Source organism: Dendrobates tinctorius, unplaced genomic scaffold (genome assembly GCF_039654945.1).
Source record: "Dendrobates tinctorius isolate UK_male_01 unplaced genomic scaffold, ASM3965494v1 ptg000120l, whole genome shotgun sequence".
Lineage (NCBI taxonomy): Eukaryota > Metazoa > Chordata > Amphibia > Anura > Dendrobatidae > Dendrobates > Dendrobates tinctorius.
In genome coordinates this window covers 105,664-121,673 of record NW_027361788.1, presented here as the reverse complement: position 1 = coordinate 121,673, position 16,010 = coordinate 105,664, and the positions used below count along the sequence as shown (strand labels likewise).

The window sequence follows — 16,010 nt, the reverse complement described above, 5'->3', positions numbered from 1 at the left end:
GGAAGGAGTGCCGTTTGACTTCAACGCAGAATTGGCTGGAATTGAGATCAGACGCCATGTTGCGTTTGGAGAGTCCCTGATGTGTCTAAACAGAGAAAACCCAATTCAAACTCCAACCCTAACCCCAACACACCCCTAACCCTAGCCCTAACCGGAAAATGGAAATACCTATTTAATTTTATTATTTTTCCCCAACTAAGGGGGTGATAAAGGGGGGTTTGATTTACTATTTTTAGCGGGTTTTTATGTTTGGCAGCTGTCACACGCTAAAAGACGCTTTTTATTGTAAAAAACAGGATTTTTGGTTGCTTACCGTAAAATCTGTTTCTCGGAGCCTTCATTGGGGGACACAGGAACCATGGGTGTATGCTGCTGCCACTAGGAGGCTGACACTATGCACATAAGAAAATTAGTTCCTCCTCCGCAGTATACACCCCACCGACTGGCGCTCAATTAGTCAGTTAGTGAGAAAGCAGTAGGAGAAGTAATAGAATAGAGAACAAACACAACTCAACTGTAACTATAATACACTAAACGAATAACAGAAGTTGTGAAAAATGGGAGGGTGCTGTGACCCCCAATGAAGGCTCTGAGAAACAGATTTTACGGTAAGCAACCAAAAATCCTGTTTTCTCCATCGCTTCATTGGGGGGACACAGGAACCCTGGGACGTCCCAAAGCAGTCCCTGTGGAGGGAAAGCAAACTTCCATCTGGCCAGCGGACTCACCACTGCTGCCTGCAAGATCCTTCTTCCTTGGCTGGCATCTGCCGAAGCGTAGGTGTGGACCCTGTAGAATTTCACAAACGTGTGAACAGATGACCAGGTTGCAGCCGTGCAAAGCTGCAGCGCAGAAGCTCTGTGGTGCACCGCCCAGGAGGCACCCACTGCCCGAGTGGAGTGAGCCCTAACCCCTGAAAGAGGCACTCTGCTCTTGGCCTGGTAAGCCTCCTGGATTGCCGATCTAATCCAGTGAGCAATAGTCGCCTTGGAGGCCGGCAGGCCCTTTCGTGCACCATCCGGTATGACGAAAAGGGAGTCTGCCTTCCGGAATGCCTCGGTCCTAGCCAAATAGACACTCGTCGCCCTGACCAGGTCCAGTCTGTTCAAGGAGCATTCCCGGGGATGAGATTGAGCCGGGCAAAAAGAAGGTAGGACGATGTCTTCGTTCAGGTGGAAGGCAGATACCACCTTAGGAAGGAAGGCCGAGGTCGCAGTACCACCTTATCCTGGTGAATCACCAAGAAAGGGGGGGGGGGCGACAAGAAAGGGCCGCCAATTCCGAGACACGCCGGATGGAAGTAATGGCCACAAGAAAAGCCACTTTCCAAGAGAGTAAGGACAGAGACCTCCTTGAGAGGTTCAAAGGGGGGACCTTGTAGGGCCTCTAGGACTAGAGTTAGATTCCAGGGATCTACAGGCGCTCGATATGGCGGTACTGTGTGAGCTGCCCCCTGCAGAAAGGTCTTGACCTGCTGACGAGAAGATAACGACCTCTGGAAAAGAATGGAAAGCGCCGATACTTGGCCCTTTAGAGAACTAAGGGCAAGGCCAGCGTCCAGGCCCACCTGGAGGAAAGCCAGAATAGAAGGAAGTGAAAAAAAACATAGGCGGAATGCGATTGGATTCGCACCAACTAAAATAGGCCTTCCACGTTCTATATTATATTCTGGAAGATGACGGTTTCCTAGCACGGATCATGGTGTGAATTACTTGGTCTGAAAAGCCTGATTTTTTTTCAGAACCGCGGACTCAACGGCCACACCGTCAAATTGAGTGACCGAGAATTGGGGTCGCAGATCGGACCCTGAGACAGCAGATCCGGTCTGTCTGGAAGCCTCCAAGGTGCATCCGCGAGAAGGTTGACGATGTCCGCGAACCAAGCCGGTCTGAGCCAATCCGGCGCAATGAGAATGACTGGCACCCCTTCTGCCTTGATCTTCAACAGTTTGGGGAGAAGAAGAAGGGGAGGGAATAGACAGGGGAGCACGACCTGTGACCAAGGAATGGTCAGAGCATCGACACCTACCGCGAGAGGATCGCGTGCTTTGGACACGAACCGTGGGACCTTCCTGTTCAGACGGGACACCATAAGGTCCACGTCCGGGCTTCCCCATCACAGAGAGATCTGATGAAAGACCTCCTGATGCAGGGACCATTCCCCTGCCGCGAGGCCCTTGCGGCTGAGAAAGTCGGCGGCCTCGTTTTCCATGCTGGGGATGTGTGTCGCGGATATCGCTGGAACCGAGGCCTCTGCCCAATGAAGGATCTTGGATACCTCGGCCAACGCCAAGGCACTCAGAGTCCCTCCCTGGTGGTTGATGTATGCCACCGCCGTGGCATTATCCGTCTGGATCCGAATTAGCAGACCCCTGAGTTGCCTGTGCCAATGAAGGGCCAGAAGAATTGCCCGTATCTCCAGGACGTTGATCGGAAGAGCTGCCTCTTGCGACAACCAACGCCCCTGGACGGTCAGATGGCGAAATACCGCACCCCAGCCGAGGAGGCTGGCGTCCGTCGTCACCACTTGCCAATGCACCGGAAGAAAGGACCGGCCCTGGAAGATGAGAGGTGATGTTAGCCACCAACTGAGGGACAGTCTGACTCGAAACGAGAGTCGAATTGGACGATCCAGGGAGGAGACCGACCTGTTCCACTGCGCCAGAATGGCGTGCTGAAGTGGTCTCGAGTGGAATTGGGCGAAGGGAATCGCTTCCGACGTTGCCACCATCCTCCCCAAGACTCATGGCCGAACGGAGAGAAGTGAGCCGGGGACTCTGAAGCAAACGAACATCCCGCCGGAGAATTACTCTCTCTTCGGGAAGGAAAACCTTTGCCTGACGGGTGTCGAAAAGTAAGCCTAGAAACACAAGACGTTGCGTTGGGACCAGGCAGGACTTTTTTCTGTTGATAATTCACCCGAATCGAGAAAGGGTGTCGCAAACGATGGAGAGACTTTCGTGAGCCTGGGGCAAGGACGGAGCCTTGATCAGGATGTCGTCGAGGTATGGGAAGAGCACGAGACCTCTGATCCTTAAAATGGCCATCAGCGCTGCCATGATTTTCGTAAAAACCCTGGGAGCGGTGGCGAGACCGAACGGTAGAGCAACTAATTGGAAATGCTCCTGATGTATCTCGAAGCGCAGGAATTTCTGATGTCCTTGGAAGATGGGAACATGTAGATAAGCATCCGCAATTGTCTATGGAGCATAGAAACTCCTGTGCCTCCATGGAAGCGATTACTGAACGAAGGGACTCCATTCTGAAGTGTCGCAGACGGACCCTTTTGTTTAGTAACATTAGATCCAGAATGGGCCGAACCATACCGCCTTTCTTTGGTACTACAAACAGGTTCAAATAGAAACCTTTGAAGCGCTCTGCTTCTGGAACGGGAACAATTACCCGAGGAGAGAGGCGATGGTAGTATGGAAGCCGGGGACCAGGGAGGGATCTTTCGGGGGTCGGGATTCGAAGAATCGATCCCGAGGACGAGAAACAAATTCTATTTTGTATCCTGGGGATACAATTTCCCTGACCCAAGCGTCTTCCACCGAGGCGAACCAGACGTCCCTGTAAGCAAGAAGTCGGCTGCGCAAGCGGTGGGATACGCCGGGGTTTGACGCCAGTCATGCTGAGGAAGACCTTCCAGGTCTAGACCTGGTGGATCTACCTTGGGAGGAAAGGGAGCACCAGGAAGGAGTGGGCCTAAAGGAAACTCTTTTCCTATCTTGGCGAACTTGTGGCCTCTGATGGTGAGAAGGCGTCTCTGTAGTCGTGAGACGACGAAAGGGTCGAAAGGGCCGAAACTGACGTTTCGGAGGAGGCCGACGAGGCTTGGACTGGGGCAGAAGGGAGCTTGTGCCCCCAGTGGCGTCCTTAATGATCTGGTCTAGCCTGTCGCCGAAGAGGCGCAAACCCTGAAAAGGTAGGCTGGTGAGGGACTTTTTTGACGATAAGTCCGCCTGCCAGGCCTTAAGCCAAACTGTGCGCCGAATCGCCACTACGGTGCTAGATGCCTGGGCTGCGCAAGATGCAGCATCTAGGGAGGCAGATACCAAATATTCGCCCGCATGAGAAAATTGGTCGGCGAGGTCCGCCAGTTGCTCTGGATGGGCCCCGGCCAGAATGCCTTGTTGGAGATCCTTAGCCCAATTGGTTATGGCCTTCGAAACCCAGGTAGAAGCGAAGGCCGGACTTAGGGCAGATGCTACCACTTCGAAGGCTGATTTCGCAAAAGATTCTTTGAATCTGTCGTTAGGATATCCTAGCGATGCTCCCCCAGAGATCAGAAGGACAGTGTTGTTAGATAGTCTGGAAACCGGCGGGTCTACGACAGGAGAAGTTGACCATTCCGCGGTGAGCTCCGGTGAGAAAGGGTATAAGACGCCAAGGCGTTTCCCTCTTTGAAAGCGCCTGGTCGGATTCTCTCTTTCCCTAGTCAGAATTTTCTGAAACTCAGAATGAGGAGCGAAGACCTTGGTAGATGGTTTAGACCGCCTGAACGAAACACCCTGATCTGCGAGTTCCGTGGGCGAGTCCTTGATCTTGAAGGTTTGGTTGATCGCACCAATGAGGCTCTGGACCAAATCCCTCATGTCTGCGATTTGGTCCGAGTCCAGCTCCAAAACATCCTCGGAGGGCTCATCCGAGAAAGTTTCGCCTGGTTCAGGCGAAGAGGATCTGGCAGACCCGGGCCGCTGTAACGGGCTATGGGGCGAGAAGACGAATCGGAACGGTGCCCCTGTCTGGATCTTTTGCGGCTAATGTTGGTAGGCTCAGCCGGAGCTTCCTGTGGCTTGCTGGGCTCTGCGGAAGTCAGCAGGGGCAACTTATCAAGTACGGAAACCAGGGTCTGAGACACCTTGATGAGATCTGCCACAGATTGAGAAAGGGAGGAAGCCCACTCTGGAATAGGGGTCTCACTCTCACTTGGGACAGCCATGGGCTCCTGAGCGGTGGGGTTACAGCAGTCCTGACAGAGGGGAGAGGACTGACCTGATGGAAATTTGCGTTTGCAAGCGGAACATGCAAAGTGACTGACCACAGCTGAGGAAGAAGAGGAAGTTGGGGGGCGAGAGCGAAGTGGCTTAGAATTAGACATGGTGAGCTAACCTACTAAGTAGTGCCAGACGGTTAGGGGACAGAGAGCTGAGGAGGGTGTCAGTCTGCAGTGCAGAGCTACTCACGGCACCGGTGTGTGGAGCGACTTCCAGCTATGTGCTCGGCTCACTTGGGGATGGCTCCTATAGACAGGGAAAGGCGACCGTCTCTCAGGTTGAAGAAAATGGCGGCTGCCGGGGAGAAAACGCGCTCTGCTGAAGTAGTGGGAGGTAAAAGTGGCCGGAGAGAGGATGGGCAGAACAACCGCGCTAGGAAGCTGCACCGCCCTGTAAAAGACCTGCTCGAAGCCCATATGACGGCTGGGAGGAGTGGGCAGAGCCATTCGCCGCCTCTAGTCCCCTTAGTGTGGCGGTGGGCGGTACGAGGCAGGCGGTAGAAAGCCTGCCCAAACGAGGGGGCGTGACCTCGCCCAGCATAAGGCCCGAATAGAAGCCAGGGCCTAAATTAGAAGCGGCGGCCGCCGGAGGGGCGCGGTGCGGCGGTATCCCGGAGGCCGTACTGTGGCGGCGCTATGAGATCACAGGGCTGGAGACGCCGCAACGATGTCTGGTGCCTGGGCCAGTGCTTGCTGACCTAGGACCTATAAAGCAGGCGCTGTAGGAGGAAAGGTACCTGGAATCCAGTGAGGGAATAAAACGTCCCTACCTCTTGGCGGACGTCCGTGCCTTCATCTACCGACATGCTCCGGTGGGCGAGTGGGTAGGCTAGGATCTGTGGTGGCCTGGACACGAGACACGCCGGATGTGCATCAGCGTTAGAGGCTCTTGATCCTGCCGGCTAGACCTATGAGGATACTAGGTGGCAGTACACGCCGTACTCATAGTCTCTTTGTGGGAGTACAGATGTGACTGTTCACTCTGCATCCCTACGGGAACCTGCAAGGGAACGACGTACGCTGAGGTCGATAGGGGTCTAATGAAAGACCCGTGTCCACCTCCTACTGACACTCAGCTAAACTGACTAATTGAGCACCAGTCGGTGGGGTGTATACTGCGGAGGAGGAGCTAATTTTCTTATGTGCATAGTGTCAGCCTCCTAGTGGCAGCAGCATACACCCATGGTTCCTGTGTCCCCCAATGAAGCGATGGAGAAATAGTTTTTGCATCACCACATTTTGAGAGCTATAATTTTTCCATATTTTGACCCACCGAGTCATGTGAAGTCTTAATTTTTGTGGGACGAGTTGACGTTTTTATTGGTACCATTTTCAGGCATGTGACATTTTATCTAATTAACAAAGGCCTGCCACCTGATAATGAGGAGGATGACTGGAGATCTGGTGTTTCTGACTGGATTTAAGACAGCCGACTCCTATCTCTGCTGTTGATTTTTCCTGCCTCCTGAGGTCTTAGTTTCCAGCTCAGTCCCTGCATGCTCAGCAAAGTGTTCTTTTGCTATTGTTCACATTTGATCTGGTTTTGTCTATTTCAGTTTTGTGTGGTCAGCCAGCTCCGGCTGGGGCGGTGCTGAATTTCCATCCTTATGTTACTGCTTGTGCCAGTTTGTTTTTGTCCCTTATTAGATTGGCCTCTTTTTGCTCTGCTTTCAGAATATACCAGAGTGCTGATATAGTGGGTGAAGTTTAGTGACTTCAGTATTTTTCCATCAGACGTGTTGGGCATTTTTTGCAGGGTTTTTTGCATGATTGCAGACAGTGTCTTTCCTTTCCTGTTCTGTCTAGTTAGTGTGGGCCCCATCGTTTGCTCAGTCTATTTTCCTACCTGCGTTTGTGTTTTCATCTTGTCTCACAGACAATAAATGTTTTGGGGCTATCTATTCCTTTGGGGTCTGCTCTGGGGCAGTTTAGATTTCCCCTTTCTTGCTTTAGGCTTATTTAGTTCTCTGGCTGTGTCGAAGCGTCTAGGATAATCGTAGGTACGCTCCACAGCTACTGCTAGTTGTGTGGATAGGATCAGGGGTCTGCAATCCGCTTAGTTACCAACCTCTCTGGTTTTCTGTGGCTTAGCTTGGTCTTGCTTTCCTCCTCGGTGACCCAATCATAACAGGTAAAACTGATAAAGCGGTTTAATTCTTCGGGTCAGTACAATTACAACGATCCCTCATTTATGTATTTTTTTATGTTTTGGCGCTTTTATACAATAAAAACAATTTTTTTGCATCGCTTTATTCTGCGAGCTATAACACTTTTATTTTTTCGCTGATGATGCTGTATAGCGGCTCATTTTTTGGGGGACAAGATGACGTTTTCAGCGGTACCATGTTTATTTATATACGTCTTTTTGATCACACGTTATTGCACGTTTTGTTCGGCGGTATGATGATAAAAACAAAACAAAAACACGAAGCTTTATTTCTATTTAAGGGGTTCACTAAAGGGGTTAACCAGTGGGACAGTTTTATAGGGTGGGTCGTTACGGACGCGGTGATACTAAATATGTTCACTTATATTGCTTTTTTGTTTTTGTTTTTTTATTTATTTAGGGATATTTTATAAAATTATTTTTACCTTTTTTTTTTTTTCCTACTTCAATTTATCGTCCCAGGGGGGAACATCACTGTCTAGTGTCAGATCGCTGACCTGACACTTTGCACAGCACTGTGTCAGCTCGCAGCAGGCACTGAGAAAGACGCCTCCCTGCAGGCTCCCGCGGCCATCTTGGATCCGGGGGCCTGCAGGGAAGGAGACCCTCGGAGCAGCGCAGCACATCGCGCTGCTCCGGGGGGGTCTCAGGGAAGCACGCAGGGAGCCCCCTCCCTGCCCGATGCGTCCCTAATCTCCCGGTACACTTTGATCACAGTGTGCCAGGGGTTAATGTGCCGGTGCGGTCCATGACCGCTGCTGACACCCGGCTGCGATCAACTGAACTCCCCCCCCAGGGGAGCCACCGATCGCTTAGACGAACTATCCCGTCCCCGATCATACGGGCTTGGGTACCGTGGACGGGATAGTACATCTGATGTTAGAAAAGGGTTAAAGGGGTTTCCAGGACATGTATATTAAAGACCAACTGTATCCTTAGGAAATTCGTTATTACAGGGCTGATACCCGACACCTGTTCACAGCTCCCTCTGCAGCCTGATGTTTAGAGCTGCAGCAACACAGCTTTGTGCCTTGAGTTGTGGTCGTTCTCCTGTGCTCCAGCTCAGATCACAGAGAATGATGATGACTGCACAGCTCTTGTCACACAGTTATATAAAGGAAATGGCAGTCCAGCCTCCTGAATATATACTTTAATCTCTTAACTTACTTTGGAGAATATAGCGAAAAGTATAATCACAGTATTAACACAATTGCAGAGTATAAAGCGAGAAATAAGGGGAAAAGTTTCCCCTTGTTGAGAGTGCCAAGCCAGCGTGAGGAGACTTATAGGCCAAATAATACTCTCTTGAGAACTTAAATAGGCAAACAGTCTCATCAGAAGAAAAAAAAAAAGGGAGGACTAGAACTCTATTGCTACCGATTGGGCTTGGCAAATATAGCGAAATCTGGGAATCAAGATGGAGGTAAGAAGATATGCAACAAGGAGGCTGAACTGAATGGATGTATGAACCCTGGCATATAAAACAGGTGACTTTTTTCCCTGCTGATTAAGAATAAAGGCTCATACACCCATTGGTGTTAACGCTTACTATAACTATAACTTCATAATTCACCAAATATAGAGGTCTGTGGGAACATACTGTAACATACTGTATGCCTCCGATTACATGAAAAGGAGTTTTGTGGGGAAAAAAGAAAAAAAAAAAAAAAAACACATTAATTTCATATGCACTCGTATTACCTTGCTGTGCAGGTTTCACTGGCAGGCTCATTTCTTGCTTCTGTATCCCGACAGATAAAGGGTTGATAGAGGATGAAGTGGAGGTTTCATTTGAAGACTCATCCAGGTCATCATCAGGAAGATCCTTCTCCACATCCGCTGTGTGGGGCTCCGGCTCTTCACATGGCGCATCCATTAACACATCTTCCAGCTCCTTTTGAAGTTGCTGTTCACTCCCATTCCCAACAATCTGTAGATAAAACATCGTATATTACACTCCAATATGACGGCAGATACCTGTGTACAACTGCCCCAAATCTCCCCTGTGCCTCGTATGCACAACGCTGTATGATAGAAGTGGAGAAATGCCGTGTACCTGGGGGAAACTTTTTTTTTTTTTTATAGCTAAAGGCAAGTATTTTAGCATTTTGATTTCGTTAAACATTTTGCGCCGTTTGGCTTCCATTTCCCTGCACAATGGTGGCTTCAGAATTAGCGGAGATTCCTGGCTCAGTGGTTAGCACTGGGTTCAAATCCCAGTTAGTCCTGGGTTCAAATCCCAGCTAGGAGAACATCTGCAAGGAGTTTGTATGTTCTCCCTGTGTTTGCGTGGGTTTCCTCCGAGTTCTCTGGTTTCCTTCCACCTTCCAAAGACATACTGATAGGGAATTTAGATTAGGAGCCCCATCGGGGAGAGTGCCAATAATGTCTGTAAAGCGCTGTGGAATTAGTGGCACTATATAAATGAGTAAAATAAATAAAAAAAAATCCATCAGTGAGCGAGTTCTGGCATTTGCAACTCTTCTATGCCTTATCTGACCTCATTTATGGCCAAATCAAAGGTGCGCTGCACTTTTATGGTCATAAATCAGCAGAAAAAAAACAGACAGGAATTCTAAACTCACTGACAGGTTCACAGTTAAATTGTATCTTTAAAATGATAAAAACAACATCACATCTTTAACTTAACTCATATGTCCTGCAGATCGGTAGGGATCTAGGTCATGAGAAACTCACCGATTACTTGAACATCTGCTCTGTGGAGCTCTGCCCAGCAGGCGGGAGAATTGGAGGGGCATTCCCATCTCCAAAATCCTATCCCAATATATAGTAGGTGTAATAATACATAACAGCAAATACCTACAATTAGAAATGTAGTATAGTTCTTCTGATAAGCTATGTCGCTTACCCTATGTGCAGGGCATTGCAGTTGCTTAGGTATCCATGGTTACAACTACCTGTCACTATATGAGTGGTCTTACCTATACCAGTTGTTACAATCTGTAGATAAAACACTGTATATTACACTCCAAAGGTACTCCAAAGCCCCGAACATGGAGTAAGCGACATGGCAAATCAGAAGAACTATACTACATTTCTAATCAGAGGAATTTGCAATAATAATAATAATAATAATAATAATAATAATAACAATACTACACCTACTACATATTGGGATAGGTTCTTGGAGACAGCAATACCCCTTTAAGCATCCTGCATGAAAGCACACAAGAGCGGAGTACAGGAGCTCAAGGACAAGATAAGGCCTGATTCAAGTTAAAGGAGTGTTCTGCTTAAAAGTTTGAGGATATGTCATAAATGTGTGTGTGTGGGTCGGTAAGGGGGGTTTTCTTAAAATTTTCCCACGCTGGACAGTTGCTAGCATTGCTAGCACCTGATTCTGTGCCAAAGATCCAGATGAACACTATGGTGGAGCAGGTGCCGATCTATCGCTTCCCTGTCCCACCATTTGCCATCATGGGCCAGTTCAAGCATGTGGCCCACAAGACCCTGGGACTTCAGAGCAGGCCATGCAGGGACTTCATCACTCCTGAATACACTGTTACAGATATTGGGATAGGATCCTTGTATCCTGTGCTCTGTAGCAATAAATAATAAATAACATTTTTATTATTATTAATAAAATATCTCCATTTAGAAGCGTAGTAATCTATGTCAATTACCCCAACTGCAAGGGCATTACGGTAGCTTAGGTATCCCTGGTTACAACTGTCACTATATGAGTGGTGAGACCATGGATAACTAAAGCTACTGCAATGACCATGACATGCAGTAAGGCGATATATTGAATCAGAAGAACTATACTACATATCTAATATGAGGATAATAATAATTATTATTCCTACTACATATGTGGATAGGATCTTGGAGATAGGAATACCCCTTTAAGCATCCTGCAAAAAAGCGCACACAGATCAGAGTACAGGAGCTCAAGGACAGTATAAGCCCACAAACACATTAATCCCTTTACCCCCAAGGGTGGTTTGCACGTTCATGACCGGGCCAATTTTTACAATCCTGACCACTGTCCCTTTATGAGGTAATAACTCTGGAACGCTTCCATGGATACCGGTGTTTTCTCATGACATATTGTACTTCATGTTAGTGGTAAAATTTCATTGATATAACTTGCATTTATTTGTGAAAAAAAACAGAAATTTGGCGAAAATTTCGCAATTTTCCAACTTTGAATTTTTATGCCCTTAAATCACAGAGATACAGCACACAAAAAACTTGATAACTAACATTTCCCACATGTTTACTTTACATCAGCACAATTTTGTAACCAAAATTTTTTTTTGTTAGGAAGTTATAAGGGATAAAAGTTGACCAGCGATTTCTCATGTTTGCAGCAACATTTTATTTTTAGGGACCATATAACATTTGAAGTCACTTTGAGGGGTCTATATGATAGAAAATACCCAAAAGTGACACCATTCTAAAAACTGCACCCCTCAAGGTGCTCAAAACCACATTCAAGAAGTTTATTAACCCTTCAGGTGTTTCACAGGAATTTTTTGAATGTTTTAAAAAAAATGAACAATTAACTTTTTCACAAAAAAATTACTTTAGGTCCAAATTTTTTTATTTTACCAAGGGTAACAGGAGAAATTGGACTGCAAAAGTTATTGTGCAATTTGTCCTGAGTACGCTGATACCCGATATGTGGGGGGAACCACTGTTTCAGCGCATGGCAGAGCTCAGAAGGGAAGGAGCGCCGTTTGACTTTTTCAATGCAAAATTGGCTGGAATTCAGAACGGACAACATGTCACGTTTGGAGAGCCCCTGATGTACCTAAACAGTGGAAACCCCCCCCCCCCCACAAATGACACCATTTTGGAAACTAGACCCCCCCCCCCCCCCCAAGGAACTTATCTAGATGTGTGGTGAGCACTTTGAACCCCCCAGTGCTTCACAGAAGTTTATAACCCCTCGGGCGTGAAAATAAAAATATCATTTTTTTCCACAAACATGATCTTTTAGTCCTTAATTTTTTATTTTCCTAAAGGTAACAGGAGAAATTGGACCCCCAAAGTTGTTTTGCAATTTGTCCTGAGTAGGCTGATACCACATATGTGGGGGTAAAACACTGTTTGAGCGCATGGCAGAGCTTGGAAGGGAAGGAGCAAAGTTTGACTTTTTCCACACAGAATTGGCTGGAATTGAGATCAGACGCCATGTTGCATTTGAAGAGCACCTGATGTGCCTAAACAGTGGAAACCTCCCAATTCTAACACCAACCCTAACCCCAACACACCCCTAAACCTAGCCCTAACGGGAAAATGGAAATAAATTAAAAAAAAAATTTAATTTTATCATTTTCCCTAACTAAAGGGGTGATAAAGGGGGGGTTTGATTTACTATTTATGGCGGGTTTTTATGTTTGGCGGCTGTCGCACGCTAAAAGACGCTTTTTATTGGAAAAATAGTTTTTGCATCACCACATTTTGAGAGCTATAATTTTTCCATATTTTCACCCACAGAGTCATGTGAGGTCTTATTTTTTGCGGGATGAGTTGACGTTTTTATTGGTACCATTTTCGGGCATGTGACATTTTTTGACTGCTTTCTATTCCGATTTTTGGGACGCAGAATGAACAAAAACCAGCGTTTCATGAATTTCTTTTGGGGGGTGCGTTTACACCGTTCCGCATGTGGTAAAATTGATAAAGCGGTTTTATTCTTCGGGTCAGTACGAATACAGCGATACCTCATTTATGTAGTTTTTTTATGTTTTGGCGCTTTTATGCAATGAAAACAATCTTATATAAAAAATAATTATTTTTACATCGCTTTATTCTGTGAGCTATAGTTTTTTTATTTTTTCACGGATAACGCTGTATGGCAGCTCGTTTTTTGTGGGACAAGATGACGTTTTCAGCGGTACCATGGTTATTTATATCTGTATTTTTGATCGCGCGTTATTGCACTTTTTGTACGGCGGTATGATAAAGCATTGTTTTTTGCTTTGCTTTTTATTTTTTAAGGGGTTCGCTAAAGGGGTTAACTAATGGGACAGTTTTATAGGGTGGGTCATTACAGATGCGGCGATACTAAATATGTGTACTTTCGCTTTTTTTATTTTCAAAAAATGAATTTATTAAGGAATATTTTTTTTATTTAGCGACTTTTTATAAATTATTTTTACAATTTTTTTTTATTTTTTTTTTTTTTTACTTTATTACATTGTCCCAGCCAGGGAGGACATCACTGTCATGTGTCAGATCGCTGATCTGACACTTCACACAGCGCTGTGTCAGATCAGCGATCTGACAGGCGCTGCAGGCACTGAGGAAGCCGCCTCCCTGCAGGCCCCCGCGACCATATTGGATCCAGGGACCTGCAGGGAAGGAGGCCCCCAGAGGGGTCTCAGGGAAGCACGGAGGGAGCCCCCTCCCTGCCGATGCGTCTCTAAACCCCCGGTACACTGCAATCATGTTTGATCGCAGTGTGCCAGGGGTTAACGTGCCGGGGGCTGTCCGTGACAATCATCTGACACCCGGCCGCGACCAGCGCCCCCCCCCCCCCCGGAGCGCCGCTGATCGCGATGAAGTACTATCCCGTCCCCGGTCATAGGGGCCCGTGTTGTGAACTCTCTTGATCTGACTTCTGAGTCGGGGCTCCTTCTGGTGGTTGCCGCAGGTAGTGGAGCTGGTTGTATTGACAGAAGTCTATCACCTGAAGACGATGATTGGAAGTCAGAGGTTACTGACTGGGAGGAGTTAAGTGAGAAAGCGCTGCTGGTGATTTGTTTGTCTTCCTGTGCATTGTGAATTCTGCTTTTTCCCCTCCTTGGTCTTGCATCATTTAGATAAGTTGTTTGCTGAATCTTTTGCATTTGATATAGTTTTTGCCTTTCTCTGCTTTCTGCTTTGCTGTGTGGGTTCAGTATTATTCCCTGCTGGGATTTGTGCTGGACCCCGCTCATACAGTTGTGGCCAAAAGTATTGACACCCCTGCAATTTTGTCAGATAATACTCAGTTTCTTCCTGAAAATGATTGCAATCACAAATTCTTTGTTATTATTATCTTCATTTCATTTGTCTTAAATGAAAAAACACAAAAAGAATTGTCCTAAAGACAAATTGGATATAATTCCACACCAAACATAAAAAAGAGGGTGGACAAAAGTATTGGCACTGTTCGAAAAATCATGTGATGCTTCTCTAATTTGTGTAATTAACAGCACCTGTAACTTACCTGTGGCACCTAACAGGTGTTGGCAATAACTAAATCACACTTGCAGCCAGTTGACATGGATTAAAGTTGACTCAACCTCTGTCCTGTGTCCTTGTGTGTACCACATTGAGCATGGAGAAAAGAAAGAAGACCAAAGAACTGTCTGAGGACTTGAGAAACCAAATTGTGAGGAAGCATGAGCAATCGCAAGGCTAAAAGTCCATCTCCAAAGACCTGAATGTTGCTTTGTCTACCGTGTGCAGTGTCATCAAGAAGTTTAAAGCCCATGGCACTGTGGCTATCCTCCCTAGATGTGGACGGAATAGAAAAATTGACAAGAGACTTCAACGCAAGTTATGTGGATGTTGGATAAAGAACATCGACTTAAATCCAAACAAGTTCTGGCTGCCCTGCAGTCCGAGGGTACAACAGTGTCAACCTGTACTATCCGTCGGCATCTGAATGAAAAGGGACTGTATGGTAGGAGACCAAGGAAGACCCCACTTCTTACCCCGAGACATAAAAAAGCCAGGCTGGAGTTTGCCAAAACTTACCTGAAAAAGCCTAAAACGTTTGGAAGAATGTTCTCTGGTCAGATGAGACAAAAGTAGAGCTTTTTGGACAAAGGCATCAACATAGAGTTTACAGGAGAAAAATAGAGGCATTCAAAGAAAAAAAACACGGTCCCTACAGTCAAACATGGCGAGATTCCCTGATGTTTTGGGGTTGCTTTGCTGCCTCTGGCACTGGACTGCTTGACCATGTGCATGGCATTATGAAGCCTGAAGACTACCAACAAACTTTGCAGCATAATGTAGGGCCCAGTGTGAGAAAGCTGGGTCTCCCTCAGAGGTCATGGGTCTTCCAGCAGGAAAATGACCCAAAATACACTTCAAAAAGCACTAGAAAATGGTTTGAGAGAAAGCACTGGAGACTTCTAAGGTGGCCAGCAATGAGTCCAGACCTGAATCCCATAGAACACCTGTGGAGAGATCTAAAAATGGCAGTTTGGAGAAGGCACCCTTCAAATATCAGGGACCTGGAGCAGTTTGCCAAAGAAGAATGGTCTAAAATTCCAGCAGAGCATTGTAAGAAACTCATTGATGGTTACCGGAAGCGGTTGGTCGCAGTTATTTTGGCTAAATGTGAAATGATCAATGTTTTGCTTTTTGCTTCATTCTCTTTTGTGTTTTTTCATTTAAGACAAATTAAATGAAGATAATACCAAAGAATTTGTGTTTGCAATCATTTTCAGGAAGAAACTGAGTATTATCTGACAGAATTGCAGGGGTGTTAATACTTTTGGCCACAACTGTATGTCACAGCTTATGTCATTCTGTTCAGTATTGCTATTCCCCTGTTATATTAGTATCATTTTCTTTGCTTCCAGTTCACACCAGAATGCTGATATAGCGGGGGAGAGGTCGTGTGGCCTCAGTGTTTTTGCATATCAGACGTGTTGGATTTTTTAGGGTTTTTGCGTGATTGCAGACAGTATCTTTCCTGTCCTGTCTAGACAGTTTGGGCCCCATCATTTGCTCACTCTATTTTCTGCCTGCGTTTGTGCCTCATCTTGTCTCACCGACAATATATGTTTGGGGGCTATCTATTCCTTTGGGGTTCTACTCCGGGGCAGTTTAGCTTTCCCCTTTCTTGCTTTAGGCTTAGTTAACTCTTTGGCTGTGC

The 16,010-nt window shown here is 46.7% G+C and overlaps 1 protein-coding gene across 3 annotated transcripts in view; it reads right to left on the bottom strand.

The window, feature by feature from the left end:
• RABGAP1 (RAB GTPase activating protein 1) overlaps positions 1-16,010 on the bottom strand; it is a 263,850-nt gene that overhangs the window by 213,317 nt on the left and 34,523 nt on the right. For all 3 annotated transcript variants that reach the window (XM_073590685.1, XM_073590687.1, XM_073590686.1), the window contains exon 3: positions 8,864-9,092. In XM_073590685.1, coding sequence (XP_073446786.1) covers positions 8,864-9,092 — 229 coding nt within the window. The remainder of the gene's footprint in view (positions 1-8,863; positions 9,093-16,010) is intronic.